At 35.9% G+C, this 19,314-nt stretch overlaps 2 protein-coding genes across 6 annotated transcripts in view; one reads left to right on the forward strand and one right to left on the reverse strand.

Annotated features, from left to right (window-relative positions):
* The window catches only part of LOC106639778 (uncharacterized), a 179,218-nt gene that overhangs the window by 142,281 nt on the left and 17,623 nt on the right, over positions 1-19,314 (forward strand). The window contains exons 8-10 of the mRNA XM_089594616.1: positions 1,511-1,800; positions 12,202-12,553; positions 13,873-14,185. Of these exons, the coding sequence (XP_089450742.1) occupies positions 1,511-1,800; positions 12,202-12,553; positions 13,873-14,185 (955 nt within the window). The remainder of the gene's footprint in view (positions 1-1,510; positions 1,801-12,201; positions 12,554-13,872; positions 14,186-19,314) is intronic.
* The window catches only part of LOC106639822 (sphingomyelin phosphodiesterase-like), a 28,658-nt gene continuing 15,443 nt past the window's right edge, over positions 6,100-19,314 (reverse strand). For 2 of the 5 annotated variants that reach the window (XM_089594629.1, XM_089594625.1), the window contains exons 2-11: positions 10,123-10,228; positions 9,578-9,676; positions 9,158-9,348; positions 8,740-9,036; positions 8,282-8,671; positions 7,732-7,904; positions 7,228-7,590; positions 6,844-7,036; positions 6,581-6,765; positions 6,101-6,503 (exon numbers count right to left, since the gene is read on the reverse strand). In XM_089594629.1, the coding sequence (XP_089450755.1) occupies positions 6,383-6,503; positions 6,581-6,765; positions 6,844-7,036; positions 7,228-7,590; positions 7,732-7,904; positions 8,282-8,671; positions 8,740-9,036; positions 9,158-9,348; positions 9,578-9,676; positions 10,123-10,225 (2,115 nt within the window). In that variant the 5' untranslated portion in view covers positions 10,226-10,228 and the 3' untranslated portion in view covers positions 6,101-6,382. Of the gene's footprint in view, positions 6,504-6,580; positions 6,766-6,843; positions 7,037-7,227; positions 7,591-7,731; positions 7,905-8,281; positions 8,672-8,739; positions 9,037-9,157; positions 9,349-9,577; positions 9,677-10,122; positions 10,229-19,314 lie in introns of all 5 variants that reach the window. The other 3 variants (XM_089594640.1, XM_089594634.1, XM_014353606.2) reach the window with 3 other exon arrangements.

The raw sequence follows: 19,314 nt of genomic DNA on the forward strand, positions 1-19,314 counted from the left end.
AACAATGCCTAAAGTAGAAAAAATAATGAAACAAACGTGAACGTGGTGACTCGCGTCGAGCATTCATATTTTTCAAATACTTAACAGTTGCCTTAATTTTACGATAAACTCATGAGAAAAAATAAAAATGTGATTGTTTGTGATATATTACACACTCTAATAAATCATAAATAACCTCTTTGGATGTATGAAAAATCGCAACAACAGAAATATATCGTTGTACGGTGTTCAAAAAATTTTAAGTAGTAAAACACGATTTTGGTCAGACGCCCGACCACTTCGTTTCAGCAGATTTAGTTTTTTCCTCCACTGATTTCAATCGCAAAGTGAAAAAAACTCACCACAGTACGGGCCCTCATTTGCCCCCACAGCTCACACCGAACCTAACTCCGACTCGCTTGCCTCTTTCAGTCCCCCTAACGAGTCCGAAAATCGCGTGGCCGCGCATCGGTAAGCACATCCCATTTAATTCCCCCTGCATTATTCATGTACCTGGAAATATAAATCTCAAGGGCCCGAGCGCTCCCACCGTCTGGTCCTTCCTTTCATCGCCTCCTCTCCCCCACTCGCACGGAGAAAGTTCGCCAACTCTCGAACAAACTTCAGCCCCCGGGAACTACACCGCGAAATAAAGAAACGTCTCCGCCTCTCCTGAGCTCGGCATCCGGAAGATCGGCACTGCTTTCGGGAGGAACTTCGACTCGCGTTTATTTATTCGAGAGAGAGAGAGCGACGATTATCGGTTTCAAAGCAAAGCGCGGGCCAAGGCAGTAAAACGGGGCAGAAATAGACGCGTTTGCTGGATCCGCGAGAGAGCCAGGATGCTTCGACGAGTCGCGAATTCATTAATTTCTAATTAGCTCGCTCGCGGAACAAGTACGAGTCGATTCTCGGGATCTCGGGCGCTTTGAGCTGCGAGCGCGTACATTCCCGCGAGTTGATTCGTTCGAAGGCACTTCGCAAGGGATTTCGGGACAAAGGGGTGGTGTTGTTTGAAATGCAATCCTTCGCTCGAGGGACCGGGACGATCTACGACACAAGTTCGTGCTCGACGGATGTGGGTGGTTGAGTGGAAAGGCGTGTTAAATTATCAACTGAATGAATCTGAAATTTAATCCAAGAGCTGATCTGAGAGACCAAGAATTTTGCGCATCGGTGAATCAGTGTTCAAAAAGGTTTTACCAGCTCTACGATTTATGTTTCGTTAAAAATCAACACAGGTGATAAAAATCCGTGACACGAGGTCTTTATGTCTTACTGGTTTTCCGTAAAATTGGAATAACACGCTTGAATTTCCAGTGTATTTTTTGTTTTTATACAAACGAGTGTCTCCTGTTCATATTGCCCCGAGTTTCATTCAGGTTTTTGTGATTATTCCTCGAGCTGTGGATGCTTTTGAAAGCATTTTGAACGAAAATTGAAGACACTGGTTCACGTGTTTGATATCAAACTGTACAGGCAAATTACTTGAACTCTTTTAAAAATTTCAATTTCCAATCTGTGGTTGCAGGCTCGAGTGCGTGGTGAGCGCGCTGTGTCGGGGCATGAGCCAGGCCTCGAATCAACTGTCGCGGCTGGTCCTCGACATGAACTTGTCGGGCGAGCAGGTGTCGCGGGTGTGCGAGGCGTTGCGCCACTGCAGCCAAGTGCAGGCGCTGCATTTGCCGCATCTGGGCTGTGGCTGCGAGGGTCTAGCCTCCGTGGCCGATCTTCTGAAGGAGCGACCGCTGCTCGCGCTCAACCTTGCCGGCAGCTGGGGCGCGAAGAATGAGGATCCGTCCAGCTCTGGGATCAGCATGGGTGAGTGACGACTTTTATCATTTTCGGGATCATTGTATCGTGTGATTGGTTATACTGTTGTTTGCACGTTTGCACACTTGGGCGTATACTCTCAAATGATCATCATTTTGCTTGTTTCTAAAAATATAGAACAACTTTATTTCTATCACCACTCGGAACTGATAATTTTTTTTTTTTTTTTTTTTTTTTTTTTCAAGAAAAATAACGAATTCTGCGTTTTAATACAGTATTTTAAAAAAGCAATTAAATATTTTTCAATTCAATTTAATAAGAAGCTTTTGCATTTTTGGAAAAAGGTGTTGTGTCAAAGTTCTTACAAATGTATAAAAGTGTTGAAGAAAATGAGAGTACTTTTTACTTGTTTATACTTTTATTGTTCGCCCGCTAATGAACTAGTTTTCACGTTAAAATGAAGTATGAGGTTATTTTTAACGATCCATTCGTAAAAAACTGTTCTGGTTCTCCATGAAATGATATCCACAGCGAAAAAATTTCACTTTTTGATGATTAAATTTTTTTTTCCTGCAGTGAGCATGTAATAAGTCACTTCTGTCAGGCATTCGTACTTGAAAACGAACAAAACGTGCAAAGAAATTTTTTTTCAATTTTACAAGATCGTACCCGCTGGAGGGCTTAAAGCTCCACTCGACACGAGCATATTATACGAAAAGGCACTTCGCATCGGTACGTGACACTGCTGGTTTTCAATTGCCATTTTCTTTCGTCGCCCTTCCATCCACGTACCTCGTGCCATTTATCCTTTTTCTCCTTTGCTTTTTTCCCCTCTGCTCTTATTTCAATATTTTCTACTTGCACGGCCGTGCTTGCCATACCATATTTCCTCTACTTCACTGTATTACTATCCCCGAAAATTTATAGAGGTCGTTCGTATAAAATAAAGTATTCTATCTTTTATCTTTAAAAGATAAATGATTGATATGTTATGATTCATTTTCAACTTGTTTCACCATCAAAACGAAATCACGAAACGTACCTAAAAAGTTTTTAATACTTTCTTTTCTTGGCATTTTTAATATTGTGGTACACGAAAAAGTGAAATCTTCCTCATAAAAGAATCTATTTTTAATTAATGGATGAAAAATCGATCATTAAATGTATTAATAAATGATAAATTATAACATTTTTTAATTAATTTTTTCCGGGATCACATCAAATCTTACATAAAAAATGCTTTCATTAATTGCAATATACCACTAGACAAATGTATCACTTGTGAGTCCTAATCATACCATTTCTTTCAATTATTTTTGATTGTATCATTGTATTGTTTTTTGATTTAACATTTTCAAACTATATAAACTAGAAGAAAAAATAAATAAAATCAGTCGCAACGGGCAGTCTAGTTTCAATCAGTATGAAAAATTAGAACTTGGAATAATGCAAAGGTATACATTTAAAAATTTGTACATAAGTTACGTACACATACGTATAATGTTACGTGGTATTTAATATATGTTATTTGGTACTGTCATCATTGTTCTTACGTTTTTAAATATATTTTTTCTGATTAATTTAAAAATCATAGTACCGATTGACAGACATCAACATAAATTAGCGAATACTGCAACATCTCGTATGCAATGACATTAATTTATCCGTATAAAGTGATAAATTTGTCTTGTCAAGTAGTACATCCAATAAATGAAGACACTCACTCTTTTTTGCAAGAAATATAAATTCAATTTCAACCAAACAACGAGAAATAAAAAAAAAAAAAAAACGAATGCAACCAAGATTATTTGGCAACACTCTACTTCATAAGTCACCCAACTCTGAAACATCTTACATCATCCACCAACTGACCACCACAAGCATCTGTGTGTTTTCTAATTAAAATTTCTCACCCATGCTAGCCTCCTAATGACCAATTACCAAGCTAATTGTGTACGAGCGGGGAACTTTAGCAACTCGCAATCTTCTCTCTGGCACGACGTTAAATCTAAAGTTGAAAGAACCAAATAATAAGAGGGAGAGACGACGATGAAAGTAAGAAGATAGAAGGAAGGAGGCAATTTATCCGCGAAATAGCGCAATTAAGGTTAATACACTGGCAGCAAAGGGGGGGGGAGAGGGAGAGAAAAGAATAAGCTGGAAAACGATTGTCCCCAGGAGGAAAAACAAAGCTACCCTGGAGAGTATGTGGCGGAGCGTTACGTAAGAGTGCACGGAGAGGAGCCGTTGTCCCAGAAAAGCTGCATGAGAAATATTGAATTTTTATTGACTTTTGAGTCGGAGGGGAGCGTTTGCTGCCGCGTAAAGATAAGAAAGGAAGGCCGCCGCATCGGTTTGGCTCGCCGGGGACTTATCTGATTTCGCTGGTTCTTATTTAAATCATGTCGAGTGCATTTTACTCTGCCAAGCTGAGCTCGGTTGTCGGTCCAACAGTTTGTGGTGTACCACTTACTGCAGGGTATATTTATACCTCGATATATTCCAATTATATTTCGCGAAACGCTATAATTGGAAAATAAAATTTCATTTTTATTTTCTGCATCTGATCGTTTCATCGATTTCAATCTTAAACTTTTCAAACATATTTATAGCGTAATAATAATGCACACGATGACGAATTGCACGTATCATCAAAAATTACAGAGTTAAAGAACAACTATTATTTTACCTAAATTAATGATTTGCAGAGCACACAATAATTAGTTTGTTGATTAATTTTCAATCAACACTTCTAATTGCAAGTACAATGTCCAAGCTGGAATTCGGAACAATTATACTGACAGTAAAATTTGTAATTCGCTTCGACAAATGGACGTGGTTTGCAATGTGGCAACAATCTGAAAATTACCACAAACAATCTTAACACGCATAAAAACCATCATCTTTCGGGTACATGTTGTGGGATTGAAATTAAATTAAATTTAAAAAAAAGAAAAGAAAAGAAAAAAAAACACGCAACATCAAACAACACCGTTCCCGATGTTTGTCACTCCGAGTGGACTATATATACACCTAACTCTCGTGATATGCGTCGAGGCGTGCCACTGAATTACATTTACTTCAGCCAACGTCAAGTACTCGTATATATACGCGCCTGGGAAATGCAAGCCCTGCACGCTGGGCTCGGCTGGATTACGCGTGCCTTCATTTGTACTGAAATAATATTATATACGCATACCCTCGCAGTCATGTTGAAACAAACGGGTTGAAAATGTACACGTGTATCACGTGCATATTATAATGTACACCAACGAGCTCGACTATGGGTTTCGCACGAACGACCCTGTACGCTCTCTTCCACCCTCTCCCTCTGCATGTGCGTTGTATAATTGCACTGGCACTTGCACATTTGTACGTTGTACATGTACCGCGTCACTGTAAATCCAATCGGTTCAAGTGGCAAGTGCTTCTCGTGCGAGCGATATTTCGCCTCCTGTTGCCATTCTTTTTTTTTTTTTTATAAATTATTACCAACCGTAGGGTTATTGATTTTAGCGCTCGAAACAGTCAGGTAGTAGCATCGCGCTTTCGGTCAAATAAAAGGAAACACCATAGTCAGGAGAACTTAAAAGTGCAAGGGTACAAAACAATTCGTGATTTGCATTGTACAAATACTTTTTAATTTGGATTGCAGAAACGATGTAATCATTTAATACTGTTTATTTGGTACTGTAAGAGCTTCAAGTTAACAATAGGATGATTAATTAAAGTGTTAATACTCGTTTATTCAGGAGTTAATAACTAAAGCTTTTGTCTGTACAATTATTAGAATTAAAATTTTATTAATATTTTTGTTTATTGTCAACTTGAAGTCCCGAACTATTATCAATGAACCGTTCAATCACTACAATTCATTCCATCCAACAGTGCATAATCTAGTGTGTTATAATAATGTACTTTAATCAGTTTAAATTTCGTTTTGCAGTTTTTAGTAAAGTAGGAGTGATTAAAGGTGTATTAAAACAAGTCAGAGGTGTGCATCAAATACCTTATCAAGCATATACATAAGATTTCTCTTTAGCCTGTTTCACAAAACAGCACTGCTTATCGGGATATCGACAAATCTCATCTAGAAGAACCAAAATCGTTTTGCTGCTCAACCTTGATGATATTATAATATATGTTTTGGTCACACTTATCGAAATGGACTTATCTAAAATTATCATACGTCATAATAATCTATTCGGAAACTATGCATTACAGTTCTGTAATCGTTTACAAGTACTTATATCTAACACAAAATCAAACATGTTTATTTAATAATCGTAGCATAAAAATAATCAAACATTCCATTTATTTTAAAAGTTTGGGAAATAAATATTGATAATCCAATAAATTACAGTAATTACGTTTATTTCCTGAGTAAAAAACATTCTTAGTTATCAAATAATCTCAATATTAAATGAGTGTGAGTTCACATTTTGTGACATATTATTTATATCTATAAAGTAATGTAAAGCAATTTATATGCTCTATTCGATCGGTACAAAATAAAAATATTATAACAAAGGTTTTCAAGTATCCACAGTACATATGATATAATCTCTATGTATTGGAATTCACACACATATTTATGTCTCATTTTCACCACGCAGCTCGTACTATTTTTCTATAGATCGTGACACAAATTCACTTCATCGTGACTCCTGCCACTTTTCATTTTGCACAGCAAATTCTTTTTGCATGATTCATCACACGACGGCCTCATGGGCGAATCTCGAAAGTAGTTTCTGAAAGTAACAAAAGTAATCCCAATCATTTGTTTCGGCGCTATTCACTTTCGAAGGTAACATTAAGCAAACGATACCTGTGAAAAATATCAAAAAGATCCTCATTTTGGGCCATTCTTTTGATAAGTTCATCCCAGTCTTTGGGCAGAAGGGAGGACATGTTGTAAGCTCTCCTAGCTGTGTACGCCTTGTACCAGACTGGCTCGCCATTCTGATTAGCCTCGTCCAGATCCATTTTCCACGTTTCGTAGTCAATGATCGACTGAAACAATCATACATCACAAACAAACCGCAATATGCTTGTACAATCTAAATAATATACGTCATCGCTGACACCTACTCTGGAGGTGTTCAAATGATCACCATCAACGTAGTAAATGCGGTACGATGGATTCACGTTCTCCCACGGTGTAACGGAGGGTGCTATGTAACCTACGTTTAGGGGTCGCTTCAGATCCTTTGTGTCATAAAACACTTCGAATTCGTCGTAATGCGTGTGCCCGTAAAACTGGGCCATTATCGTTCCTTCGTACCTATCAACGGAACATGAAATTAACCTTTTTTTTTTTTTTTTTTTTTTTATCGAAACGGTAAATCCCGAGGAGTTGGTATCAGTGGACACAATCTTTCGAGTACCTACTAGTTGATACACACAGACACGTACGTCATTTATAAACCTGTGTTACTTGAACTCATTGGGTTGAAATGTGCGACGGAAGCTCACCTGTTGATGATATCGTAGTAGTTCTTGGACCAGACTTTGACGCAATCCGATTCACCAGGTGGTACGTGCCCGATTATGTGAACCTTTTCGCTCTTGTTCTCGGCGGCTTGGAGCTCAGCGATGAGCCAGGCGAGTTCCCCAACGGGATCGGTGCTGTTCAGCAACAGCCAGAAGTTGTTCCGATTGCAGTAATTGCCGTTGATCGAGATGATGCGCAGACCGGGTTTTACGAGTGTTGAGTAAAAAGCACCGCGTTTGATGGTTTTGGATGTTTCCGCCGGTAGCCAGCGGCTCCATTCGTTATTCAACTCGTCGTAGAGCCACGACATGTTCTTGTTGGATGGAGCGAACGGTGGTGGGTAGCTGCGACATTATTACATAAATATACATATATTAACACTGGAAGAACAGCTATCGAATTCAATAATTGATTTGTGCTGCTTTTCATTGGCGATTTAAACTCCCGTACATCACTTATGATGTTGCAAAAGTTTATGCACGCACCTGTCTACTGGACAACTTTCGTGATTTCCAATGGATGGAAAAACTGGAATGCCCTTGAAGTACGTGGCTACCATTTCAACAGTATCTTTGAGATTCTGGAGGTTCCCTTCTCTCGTTTGATTCCAGGAATCATGTGGAGGTATGTCTCCTGTCCACATGATGTAGTCAATGTCCTGAAAACCACAACCAGGTGTAACTTTTTTCATTTTTCATCGTTCATAAAGATATATTTTTTAAGTAGTGCTTTATTTACTGTATCACTCCATCTTAAAATTATTGGGACCGTGATTCGAGTATATTTGTCCAAACGAAGGTGCAGCGTACAGTCAAAGTTACAAATGAACGATTAAGTTAACAAATTTTACTTCCAATATACAATCCCTCATTGTTAAAATAGGTAACATTACCTTTCACTAGTCAAATATCCATATACTGTATTTAAAAAGTGGACAACTGACTTTTTTGAGACCACAGCGAGGGATGAAGAAACATACATCTACCACGGCACGATGATAAAATATAAATACTCAAAAAGCAAAGGACCCCGTACCTTGTGCGTGTCGATGATGTGCTGGAATGTGTTCTGAATGAGCCACTTGGGGGAATCGCACTTGTAGTTACCCCACTTGCCGGCCGCAGTGGCACTCGAAGCGGGAGGTCCGTTGGAGGCTCGGCAGCAAAGGGGCTCTCCGCAATCGGTATTGCCGCCAATCAAGTAATGCGGATCATAATGGGTATCGGAGATCTGCAAGACCTTGAGCCGTGGCACTCTCTCCCCTGGAGGTGTGACTGGATGAACCGACGGCTTCGGCAACGATGGAAACGTCACCTTCCAATTGTGGCGTGGATCGTCACCGGGGAAACAAGTCTCGCCCAGGAAGAAGCTGCACATCTGCGCTGGATACATGTTCGAGTGTCTAATCACGTAAATCACCTCAATCTGTAAGAACAGGGATGATTCCTTACCTCTGGTTCTTTCATTCGTTCAAGTTTCCAACAACTACTCACCCCAACGAGGCGCATGATGCCCATGCAGACATTAGCACTCTGGATCCCAAGGATGGTGCAAACTCTCCCTGCCTCGTTTGCAACTTGCGCGTTGCTCTTGCCGGTTTTTATGATGGCGCGGATCAAGTTTATCACGAACTTACAAGCAAAGCAAGAGGCTTTGGAATTGAGGGAGCAAAGCAGCTGGCGTTTCACGCGATGCAGATCCAGCATGCTCGAAATTTTCTCGGCCCAAGCGCCGGTGTCGTTGGATTCGAGCGCTGCTCTCATGTCTGTCACGTATCGAGTGTAATTCATCTGTGCGAATGTCAATCGTTGCTTGGTAATTGTGCTCTATGGTAGCTTATTTCTAAGGTGAGGTTTTTCGTACGAAAATTAATGGGTGAGAAATGAAAAAAGATAATGTAAAGTTACGTACGTGTAACAGCCAGTCTGGATCGAGAGAATTGGCAATCGGACCTAAAACAGTCGGAGATACGTCATTGGCTATGTCTATAACTTTGTCTTTGGTATTAAGGGAAAATTGGAGTACGTCAGTCAGTCCTTTTTTTGCGTCCTCAACCGGATCCCAGTTAGCGATATCTACACAACATACACCAGATGCCCAAACTGTTAGTACAACAACAACAACAAAGAGTTACGCGATGCCATTCCAATTGGTAATGCAATTTTTCTTCTACTCTCAAACAGATATTAAAAAAGTTGCACTAGAAGTTAATTTCAAAATATTTACGTATTTTATGATTTGTTAGAATCAAACTTCAATACAAGCAATACTACAAACTTTATACTATTTAATGGTGTTAGTTTAATTAGTCAACATTAAACTTAATCTTACGATCAACTATGTTTTCGGCTGTATTTTTAACCGTATTCTTTGCGCCTTTAATACTGTCTCCGACCTTATTTATTTCTTGCTTTATACCTTCTATTGGATCTATATTAGTGGAATATAAAGGTTAAGCTTAAATCAAATTAAAACTATGTTGCTTGAGTAATGTTGGTTAAACTTAATTTTAAAACATTAAATATGATTTTTTGTACCCTTAACTAATTCCTACATTTAGTTAAACTAAATATTATTTTTACTATTTAACATCAAACATGCAAAAGTTAAATAAACATTCTAATAGACATTCCATGCAAATTCAGATGAATCACAGTTTCTGTACTACTCAACTGCCATTCATACATGACTTTATGAGTGAAATTAATTGTAAGTAAAAAAGTTGACAAGCAAAAGTTGTGATAGGCTGTATCTATAAATGAAAACATTAATAACTAGAAAAAAAAGGTTGAACATAAAAAATGGTGTTTTAAATCACTAAAAAATGTTTATAAAAATTGTATACTAAGTTGTTTCTTATAATAAAATAAACGTACTAATCGAATATTGTTGTGACACCGAAATACAACAAAATGATAAAATAATACATCGAAAAAGCCATCTTTTATCGACCACGTTCCTTTGCCTTTGGACTGCCATCTTCTGTAACAAAAAATAGTGCCTATTAGAATCCTAAGTTTAAAGAGATACTTTTATGATTGTTGGCAATATAATTTTAAGCTACACTTCTTCTAAATAAGAGAAAAAGAAAAGGACAATTCTTTAGGAATTTTTAATAGATATCCGATTAAAGAGTGTGATGGGTTCGTTAAAAAAATGTTTCTCACACTTAAAAAAAAAAGATTGGTTGAAAAAATTATGTGCACTGTTTACTTATGTACCTATCAAGATAAATAGAATAGCATAAATAATTTTCTTAAATTCTATTTCATTTTAAAAAATAATTTTGCGTTTATTACTCTTCCTTGAACTCGTAAGGCCGTACAGCCTTGACATCGTATTAACAATAGTTTAAATGATTAATACATTAATAAAAAAGGTGCATTAGGCAAAGTTTCAAAGTACAATTATTATTCTTTTTCAAAATCATTTTCTATACTTAAAAACGTTGTAAAAATTTAATCACAGGGAAGATTTTTTTAAAGAAAACATGCTTTTAAATAACTTCTCATTTTAATTTTTCTATTTTTTGATAGAAAGACCTGAAATATGCAAAATGGAATACAATTGTATTTTATACGAATTTTTCATTCTTTTTTTTTCACACTATGTTAAATTGAATTTTGTTTCCTTGAATGGAAAAAAGTACAAATATTAAATTTTAGCTTTTAATTTTTCTTAAACACATTCTAAAAAAGATTTTTTTTAATGTATTCTAATGACGAAATACTTGTAGACAACTTAGTCTCAAAAATTTAAACTAACTATTAAATAAACTAAAAACTTGAAAAAAAGTACATCCTCGTTATTTGGAAACTGAAAACGCAACAATATTGTACTAGCACTAATAAGAAGATATTCACATTTTGTTAGTTACTATATTCTGGGTGCACTCACCCACTGGAGTTAATGATTACCTACAATACGTGTACAAATCCAAGTTGCTTCAACTTGTTTCCAAGAGGAGTATCAATTCACGCGTTACCAGAGTTTATGAAGAAACGTGGGAACCATTTAATTATAATATTTCTTTTTATAGTCTCTGACTACTAGTAAAGTTGTAATGATTGACTGTTGTTACTGTATTTTAGAGCACGTTGCAGATTCAATTCTACTGACACAGAATAATTTCAAAGGATATCTCTTATTTTTAATGAATACTTGAAAAAATATCAGAATCCCACATTCGATTGATTAATGCTATTGACTTCATTAGTACTTTTTACATTAATAATTGCACATTCTAACAAAAGTATAAATCTTGTAGGGACCATTTCACCAATAAATGTTCATTACTTCAATAAATCCACAAAATTTAAGTTCCATCCAGTAATCAATGGGAAACTTTTTTAATTCTAGGTATTTGGGAACTTTTACTTGTACGTACAAAAATCGTAACATTTTATCGAGTATAAAATTGAAGTGTAAAAATATCGTATAATACACAGCGTAAAAGTATAAAGTACTTTTTTTATGACGTATCCTTTTCTATAACATTTAACTAGGGAATCAAAAAAATCCTGATGCTTGTCATTTTTTAGAGCATGAACAGTGAGACTAATATTCATGTTTTATCCATCAAGTAAAATTAATAAACCTTTTTCAAGTTGAAAAAAAAGATATTTTAAAATCGTTGAACATCCAGAAAAAAATCCAAAATCATCTGGGAAAAGATTAACTTGAGTATAACAGCCTTTTGCTTGTGGAAAGAAAATCCGATGAGATATCAGATAATAAATTTACCTCGGGACTTACTTTCCCAACATCTACTTTAAGAAAGTGCAAGAGCTTCAGCCGTTCTCAACCTGCTCATTCGATCGCCCAATAAACTTATTTCAGCACCTGACAAAAATAACCAATCACCTTTGGGCTCATAAATATAAAAAAAAAAAAAAAAAAAAAAAAAAACTACTGAAAGAAAAAATAAGAATAAAAAATGAACGATTGCCACACAGGTTCGGGCTCCGGCTCAGGGAGCAGTGGCTGCGCGTCAAGTACCCTCGGCAGCCTACCGGCGAACAATCGATGCTACTCGTCCCTTCCACGAGGTGCTCTAGCCGCTTATGGTGGCTCGAACCGACCGGCGACCTTGCCACGATTGCCCCTCGGCGTGGGCGTGCCAGGTGGCAACGGCAGTTTACCCAGCACCAGTGGCAACGAGCGCGACCGCGACAGCAGCAACGGCAGCAGCAAACGCAACAGCGACAGCGTCCTGTGCCACAGGCTACCTGGACTGTCGCCTCTACCTGCCTGTGACGTCGTCAGCCATCAGGGTACCGGCTTTCACGAGATCTTCAATGCTATCAGGTCAGTTGTAGCTTTGGATCTGTCTTATTTAATTTTTTTTTTTTTTTTTTTTTTTTTCGGATGTACCGTGACTGTGATGATTTTTATACTTCACCAAATAATACATTGATAGGTATTAAACGTTTAGAAATTTTCAATGCTAGGAAAGGTCTCGAATTTATAATTAATCAAGTTACTCGACAATATTTAACAATAAATTGGATTGCGTGGAACGAAATAAGAATGTTCCGAATGTAAGAAAAATAAAAAACTTTACAATTTCAGTCGAATCGTGAAAACTTTTTAGGTTTCTACTTCATTTTGATTTTTCGTAGCTTATGTACTACTTCTCTGAACCATTACCCAGCTGTATTTTAGATATATTAGGTGTACAAAAAGCTAAGTCAAATTCTTCGTCTGAAATTTTTTTTATGAGTAATACTTATATGCGACGTTGTAACTATCGTAACTAATATCAAACTTTTTTTTTTAATTTAGACTAATCAGAAAGAGAAAAAAAAAATTAAAAAACAATTGAGTATACATATCTGTATGCATGAAAATTCTTGTCGTACGGTATCTTATTTTCGTATGCTGTAGTAACATTTGTTGTATTTTATCTAATAAATATAATTATTAGGGGCATTTAAAAATGAGTCAAGTTTTTTTTCGTTTGTATTAACTTATACTACCAAGTTAAAAAAAAATCAGCAAAATTCAAATAAAGGATTGCAATTTCCTATGTAAATCTTGCATCATAAAGTCATATTCTTTAACTTGAAAGCATACTCCATCGCGACAACAAAAAGTAAACTAAAAAAAGTTGGCAAAGTGCTTGGAAATGGAGGAAAGTCCTGTAAAGATATTTACTTTTCCCTTTGGGATCAGCACAGGTTCCTCCTATCTCTTTAGGAAACTCGGAAAAATACCATTCGAGAGGCCACTAGTAGTATTTACTTGTTACAATAAAAAACATGCATGATATAAAACTGCACAAAAAATTTTGTATCCCTTTGTCTATCATGATTTTTATACATTTTAAAAACTCAGGATTACTTTTTAACCGTTTCTTTTTCTTTTTTCCTTATAAAATAACTTTAATGTTAAATAAACAATGAAAAAGAGTGTTAATAAATAATATGTAAAATGATAAAGTGGCTCAAAGGAGACTCACATGAAACTCATCTACTCCTAGCACTTAATTAAAAAAAAAAAAAAACTTTACGATCACAATGATCAGGAAACATAACTGCTAAACCTAAAAAACTTAAAACTTAGACTAAAGTATATTCGACATGAGTATCAAAAAAAAAATAAAAAAAAAACTAATTTAACCACAGGGAGCCCAACTGCAAGCTGCGCTCGCTAAACGTATCCAAGTGTTTGCTGGGTGGCCTGGACGCCGCCTGCCTGGGCGAGACGATCAGACGAGCGCGCAATCTGGACGCGGTGAGAGCAGCGGGTGCCTCAAGGCCCATCGACGTGATGCCTCTGGTGCTCGCCCTGGCCGAGGCTCCCTGCCTCCAGTTGCTCGATCTCGCCAGTCCCCGTCTTGCCCTCGACGACCACCCGTGCAGGCTACTCTGCCACGCGCTTGCTCGCAACTCGACCCTTCGTTTGCTCAGCCTCGAGGGCTGGACCTTCAGGATTGAGGTAAGTTTTTTTTTTTTTTTTTTTTTTTACCAAGGGTACTTTTGTTACTGAATAGCTTGAAACTGCATCTTAATTATTTTACCCAACAGGGATATCTCGCAAAATAAACTCATAGCTCGTCACGTGATTAGTTCATGGAGAGAGAGGTGGAATTTTTCGAATGTTAATTGTTTACTTGGTTGAATAGTCCTTTTGGTTCTTAATAGTTTGAAAAGTTATCAAAGACTTTTGTTCTTTTGTTGTGTTAAAAAAAAGTGTATCCAAAAGAGGCATGTTAAAAATAAAGTTTTACTCACATGCTAGTTTTTTTGACAGAACTGTCCGAGCCAACTGACCACTACAATAATTGTACTAAACTGACCGAAAAAAATAATAATTTTTTTTTTCTTACATGATATTTTACAGAAAAAAATCTCTTATCCTTAAAAAAAAAAAAATAATGATAATAAAAGCTACTTTTACAAGGAATAAACGTGACGTGCGCTAACTGTACACTGCGTGGCTACGCCAACGTATAAACAGACTGGCGGCCCAAGGCAGTCGGTGCCGACTGATTCCCAACTTCGGCAACAAAAGAAATGACCCCCTTATTCAGCTCATTCCATTCCTCTCTCCTGGTCTTTTTTTTTCTTTGTTTCACAACGGCTGCTCTGACCTCTCTATCTCTTTCCCCCTCCGGTCGTTTACTCCATCTTGGCAATTTACAAACTTTGCTTCCGTTCATTTTCGATCTCTCGCTGCATACAAGTGTTCCTACTTAGTGCGTTGTTCGAATGTTCTTTTTACCATTGCTTTTTTTCTACACTTTTACGGTAAGAATAAGCTTTGACGATGCCAGAACTTTTGTCGTGACAATGACAATATACTTGCACGTTTTAAATATCGATAAAGAAGGAAAAAAATTAGTTTAACGTTGGAAGAGCACTTATTTTTATCTTAAGAAGTTTTCGAAGACACAATTGCACTATTTATATGAGAAGTGGTCCTTGAAATAAATTTATGAAATTTTATGAAAAATAAAAATGTACATATCCCAAAAATGTAAATCATAAATATTGACTAAAATAAACAAGGACGAGGTTAAAAAAGGTTACTCTAAGATCTTGATGGGGTGTGAGCCAGACATAAATATCTTTTTTATAAAAAAATTGGTTTTTACATAAAAACCTCGCTTTTTCCCCATTCCAAAGTAAAGAATTTAGTAAATGATTTGTATCGTTCATTCTTCATTAGTATTATGACTTACAAGATGTTGATAATCAAATAAAAAATAAAGATAAGCTCATCGAAAGAAATAGGATCATTCGCGTGACAGTAATATTACTTGATCTCTAGATCTTTATTGATTAATCAATTCATCAATTCAATAATCACTAAAGCGCAACCATTTACAAAATTATAAGTTCATACCAAAAAAGATTTATGAGAACTTACAATATGCTCCTCAGTATTTTTAATCATCAATTTTTTTTTTTTTTTTTTCATTTTTATCGGTGCCTATCCGTGTATATCCAATGAAGCTTTATTTATATTTATACAAGGAAAGGTATATTATAATATAATTTTATAGATTGATGTAATCGAAAAATTGAACGGTACAGTAAATAATGAATAATTCGTTTGTTATTTATTTGTTTGTTTATCTTTTATTTATTTATTTACTGTTGTTTTTTTAAAGAAACATAATTGCAACTTTTGATGCATGAAATAATATTCAAAGAAAAAATTAATGTTGAGATTAAATGGATGTTATATTTTTAACATTTTTTACAAGCCTCAGCGACTAAATCAAGAACAACTATTAAATTTCATAAAGTAATGAAGCAAGTAATGATTTAAATAGTTATTAAAATAATTTATAATAATCATCTTAGAAGTCTAAAAAGTTATTATAATCAGTTAATTTTTGTTAAACTTTTTTTTACAGATCTATGAAGTTTATTACTGTATAGAATAAAAGTAATTATTAGAAATTTTTTTTAAACTTTTAATGAATTGATCACTTGAGTTGTTTTCTTATTTTTCTTCTCATTGAAGGCAAAGTATATTTCCTGATACAAGAGACTTTAGTATAAAGATATAATTTAATCTTACCGACTTATAGACAAAATACCTCATAAATATTTAAAAAATCCGTATCTTAATTTTATATTCTACAAATTATAAAAAAAACTCACCAAAACAACAATATAAATAGAACTGCAAAATAAAAACTCGTGACATAATTATGTAAAAGTAAATAAATGGTTTTCAGCAGAGCCAATATGACAAAAATAACTGTATGACACGGGTTCGATAAATCTGTACTCGACGTTGCGTATATAATCAATAAATTAGAGAGCCAAACGACTTTGCCCGTACATGCTTGATTAACGGTAATCGGCTTTTACTAAAGCATGAGCCTTTGGCAATAATTAGACATTCGGTACCCACTCGTTAATAAAGGCAATATCATGTTCATTTACAAGCAAAAGGAAAATCCAATAATTAAAATGATTTACAGCTTATCATGCGGTTTTTGAATTTAAAAAAAAGATATGTTTTTCCAGTTTTTTTTTTTTTTTTTTATATGATATTAAGTTACAATAAACGTAACTTGATGATCAGTTATTTATTTAGTTGTATCAACGTTTTTCTAGTATGATTTTGCAAGATTTTAAGTGACTTTAATTATATGTACAAAAAACATTAAGAATTATGATATTTAATGTACGTTATATATGTAAAAGATGAAAATTAGACTCTTTAAAATAAAAAAATTTGTTTTCGTTTAAATAAGATTTGCAGTGGAATCACATAATCAACTTGTAGTTTAAATTATTATTCATCGGAATTAATCATGTTAAAAGTCTCATTTAAGTAACAATTTTGGTAATAAAAGAATAAAATTACCAAAAAGTCCTTTTACAGTGAGGGTAAGAGGTTGGTTCCGTAAAAATATCAAGACGAATTTTTATAAATAAAATTATAAAAAGCATGTTTTTTTAATAAATAAACGACATTTATGCATTCGTTGTCTTGATTACAGCAAAAAAGGTGTTTTTTAATTTTTTCTTATTTTATCGTTGAATATTCGAGGGAAAATCACAAAAAAAAAAAAAAAAAAAAAAAAAGTAAAATATGCAAAAACTACGAAGCGCGTACTAAACGCTTTTGGGTCACTGAACACGAATCTAAAGCCCAAATTTCTGTTTTTATTTTACAGTCTTATTATACCATTTTGTAATTACAGACACGAATGTTGAAAAAATTTCTTACCCTCGCGACTTTTCGGACACGAGAGAAAAATAATCTGCGAAAAGTTCCTAAACCGCACCCCCAAACTAAGTCATTACAGACGATGCTCTTACAGCAGCGAGTCTTAAAAAATTCGCTCTTCCGTATCACTGTTCCTCCCCGAAAAAAAGCATCGGAAAAGCACGGCTTGCCGGACGATTTCGTCGGCGAAACCACCAGCGTGACGGTCCTCTTCCGCCCCAAAATTTACGAGCCCCGGCTCTATACGGTACACACCACGGCGCCAGCGATTTCTCTCCGCAGTCTGCCCGTGTATACGAGGGCGGGGAACATTGCGAGTGTCGATTCAAGCGTGAAACGCCGATATTAATGATGTACGAACTGGAAGGAGCAGCTCCACATACTCGCAGATATAGGCCCGCGGATGAGCTCTTGCGAGCCGTAAATGACTATTGGGAATTCTACGGTCCCTCGCTCGAGATTCGGTGATAAAGAGAATTGGCGTATACTCGAGAGGTCGGAATTTTCGCGAAGACTTTGTTTCTACTGCATTGGTATATTTTATTACGCTCGTCTATTTATTTTCAAGACATTTTTCTCCCTGTATACAAAAAAAAATTCAGTCTCATTGTCTAATACTTACAACCTTCTTATGCAGGAGAAAAAAAGCTCCTCTAAAATAGTACTTTTCACCTAACGATTTTGAAATAGATTCTGAATTAACTGTACAGTCTGCCAAAAGAAATTTCACACCCCTAAGATTCTAAAAGTTGGGATCGAGGTGGCTCGTGTGTGTGTTATAAGTGACGAAGTGACTTTTGAGTAGACTCTGCTTATATTATTTCCTACCAGTCAGTTAACTTAGATGACACTCTCATCGAAAAGTTTATCGGATGACTTTCTAATAAAGGGTTTTTTATAATACAATTTAAATCTTATGAAATGACAGTAATCTGGAGGCATTTAAGTACGCGTGTAATTCATTTTTCGGCTTTTTACATTTAATAAATGTTAATTCAACTTATTGTATACGATATTCTTGAAAAAAGAGGACGTCCAGTAAAAACAATCCTATTTTATGTGGTAAATCGGCAGCTGAATTAATAGTTCATATTCATCGAAAAATTCCAATAAGCAAATTTTTAAAGTACAGTTCAAAATAATAATAGCTGTAAGTATTTAGATAGTGGCCACAAAATATCAATGCAACATTCGACTATTCATGAGACGCGTCCACATGTAGTCGAGAACTATCAAAATCGTACCAAAAATAATCCACACGAAAAATCAAAACCATATCGATTGACTATAGCTCAAAGCCTCCAACCACATTGTAGGTACACGATGTATAAGAAAAAAAAAAGTAAAAATTAACACCCTCTCGATCTCGCTTTCTCAGCTCTGTTTGCCTCGCAAGGAGTTAGCGAGCGCAGCCGCGATAACTATCCGCGTAAAACACGCGCAACCGAAAAAGCAAACAACCGAGCAAGCGAGCGAGGCTCTTCTACGGGCGGCCCTGGTTTCTCACGTTCATATACTTACCCGTCAAATATTTACGCTACTTGGCTCGATTTTCGCTGCCTTCGCGGATAGGTAATCGGCTTGATCTTTCAATTTTCGCGCGATGAAGCCGTGCCGGCAGGGGTATACAATCCCATCCCTGCTGATGCATCGTATACTCGAAGGAGTCCATTTAGAAATTGTGTCTTTGAAATTAATGGTATCACGGGCCGAGCGCTGGATTATCTTTCGATTAGCACCACTACGTGGAATCGAGATTCTCTGTTTTTTTTTAATTTGTATTTTTTTTTATCCCCCCTCCACTTTAAATAGGAAGCTTTTTCTTACTGTTTGTTACTGTTTACAGTATATACGGTACTTTTGAATATTTG

Source organism: Copidosoma floridanum, unplaced genomic scaffold (assembly GCF_036245765.1).
Source record: "Copidosoma floridanum isolate Cflo_tuat_1 unplaced genomic scaffold, Cflo_Japanese_pri ptg000001l, whole genome shotgun sequence".
Lineage (NCBI taxonomy): Eukaryota > Metazoa > Arthropoda > Insecta > Hymenoptera > Encyrtidae > Copidosoma > Copidosoma floridanum.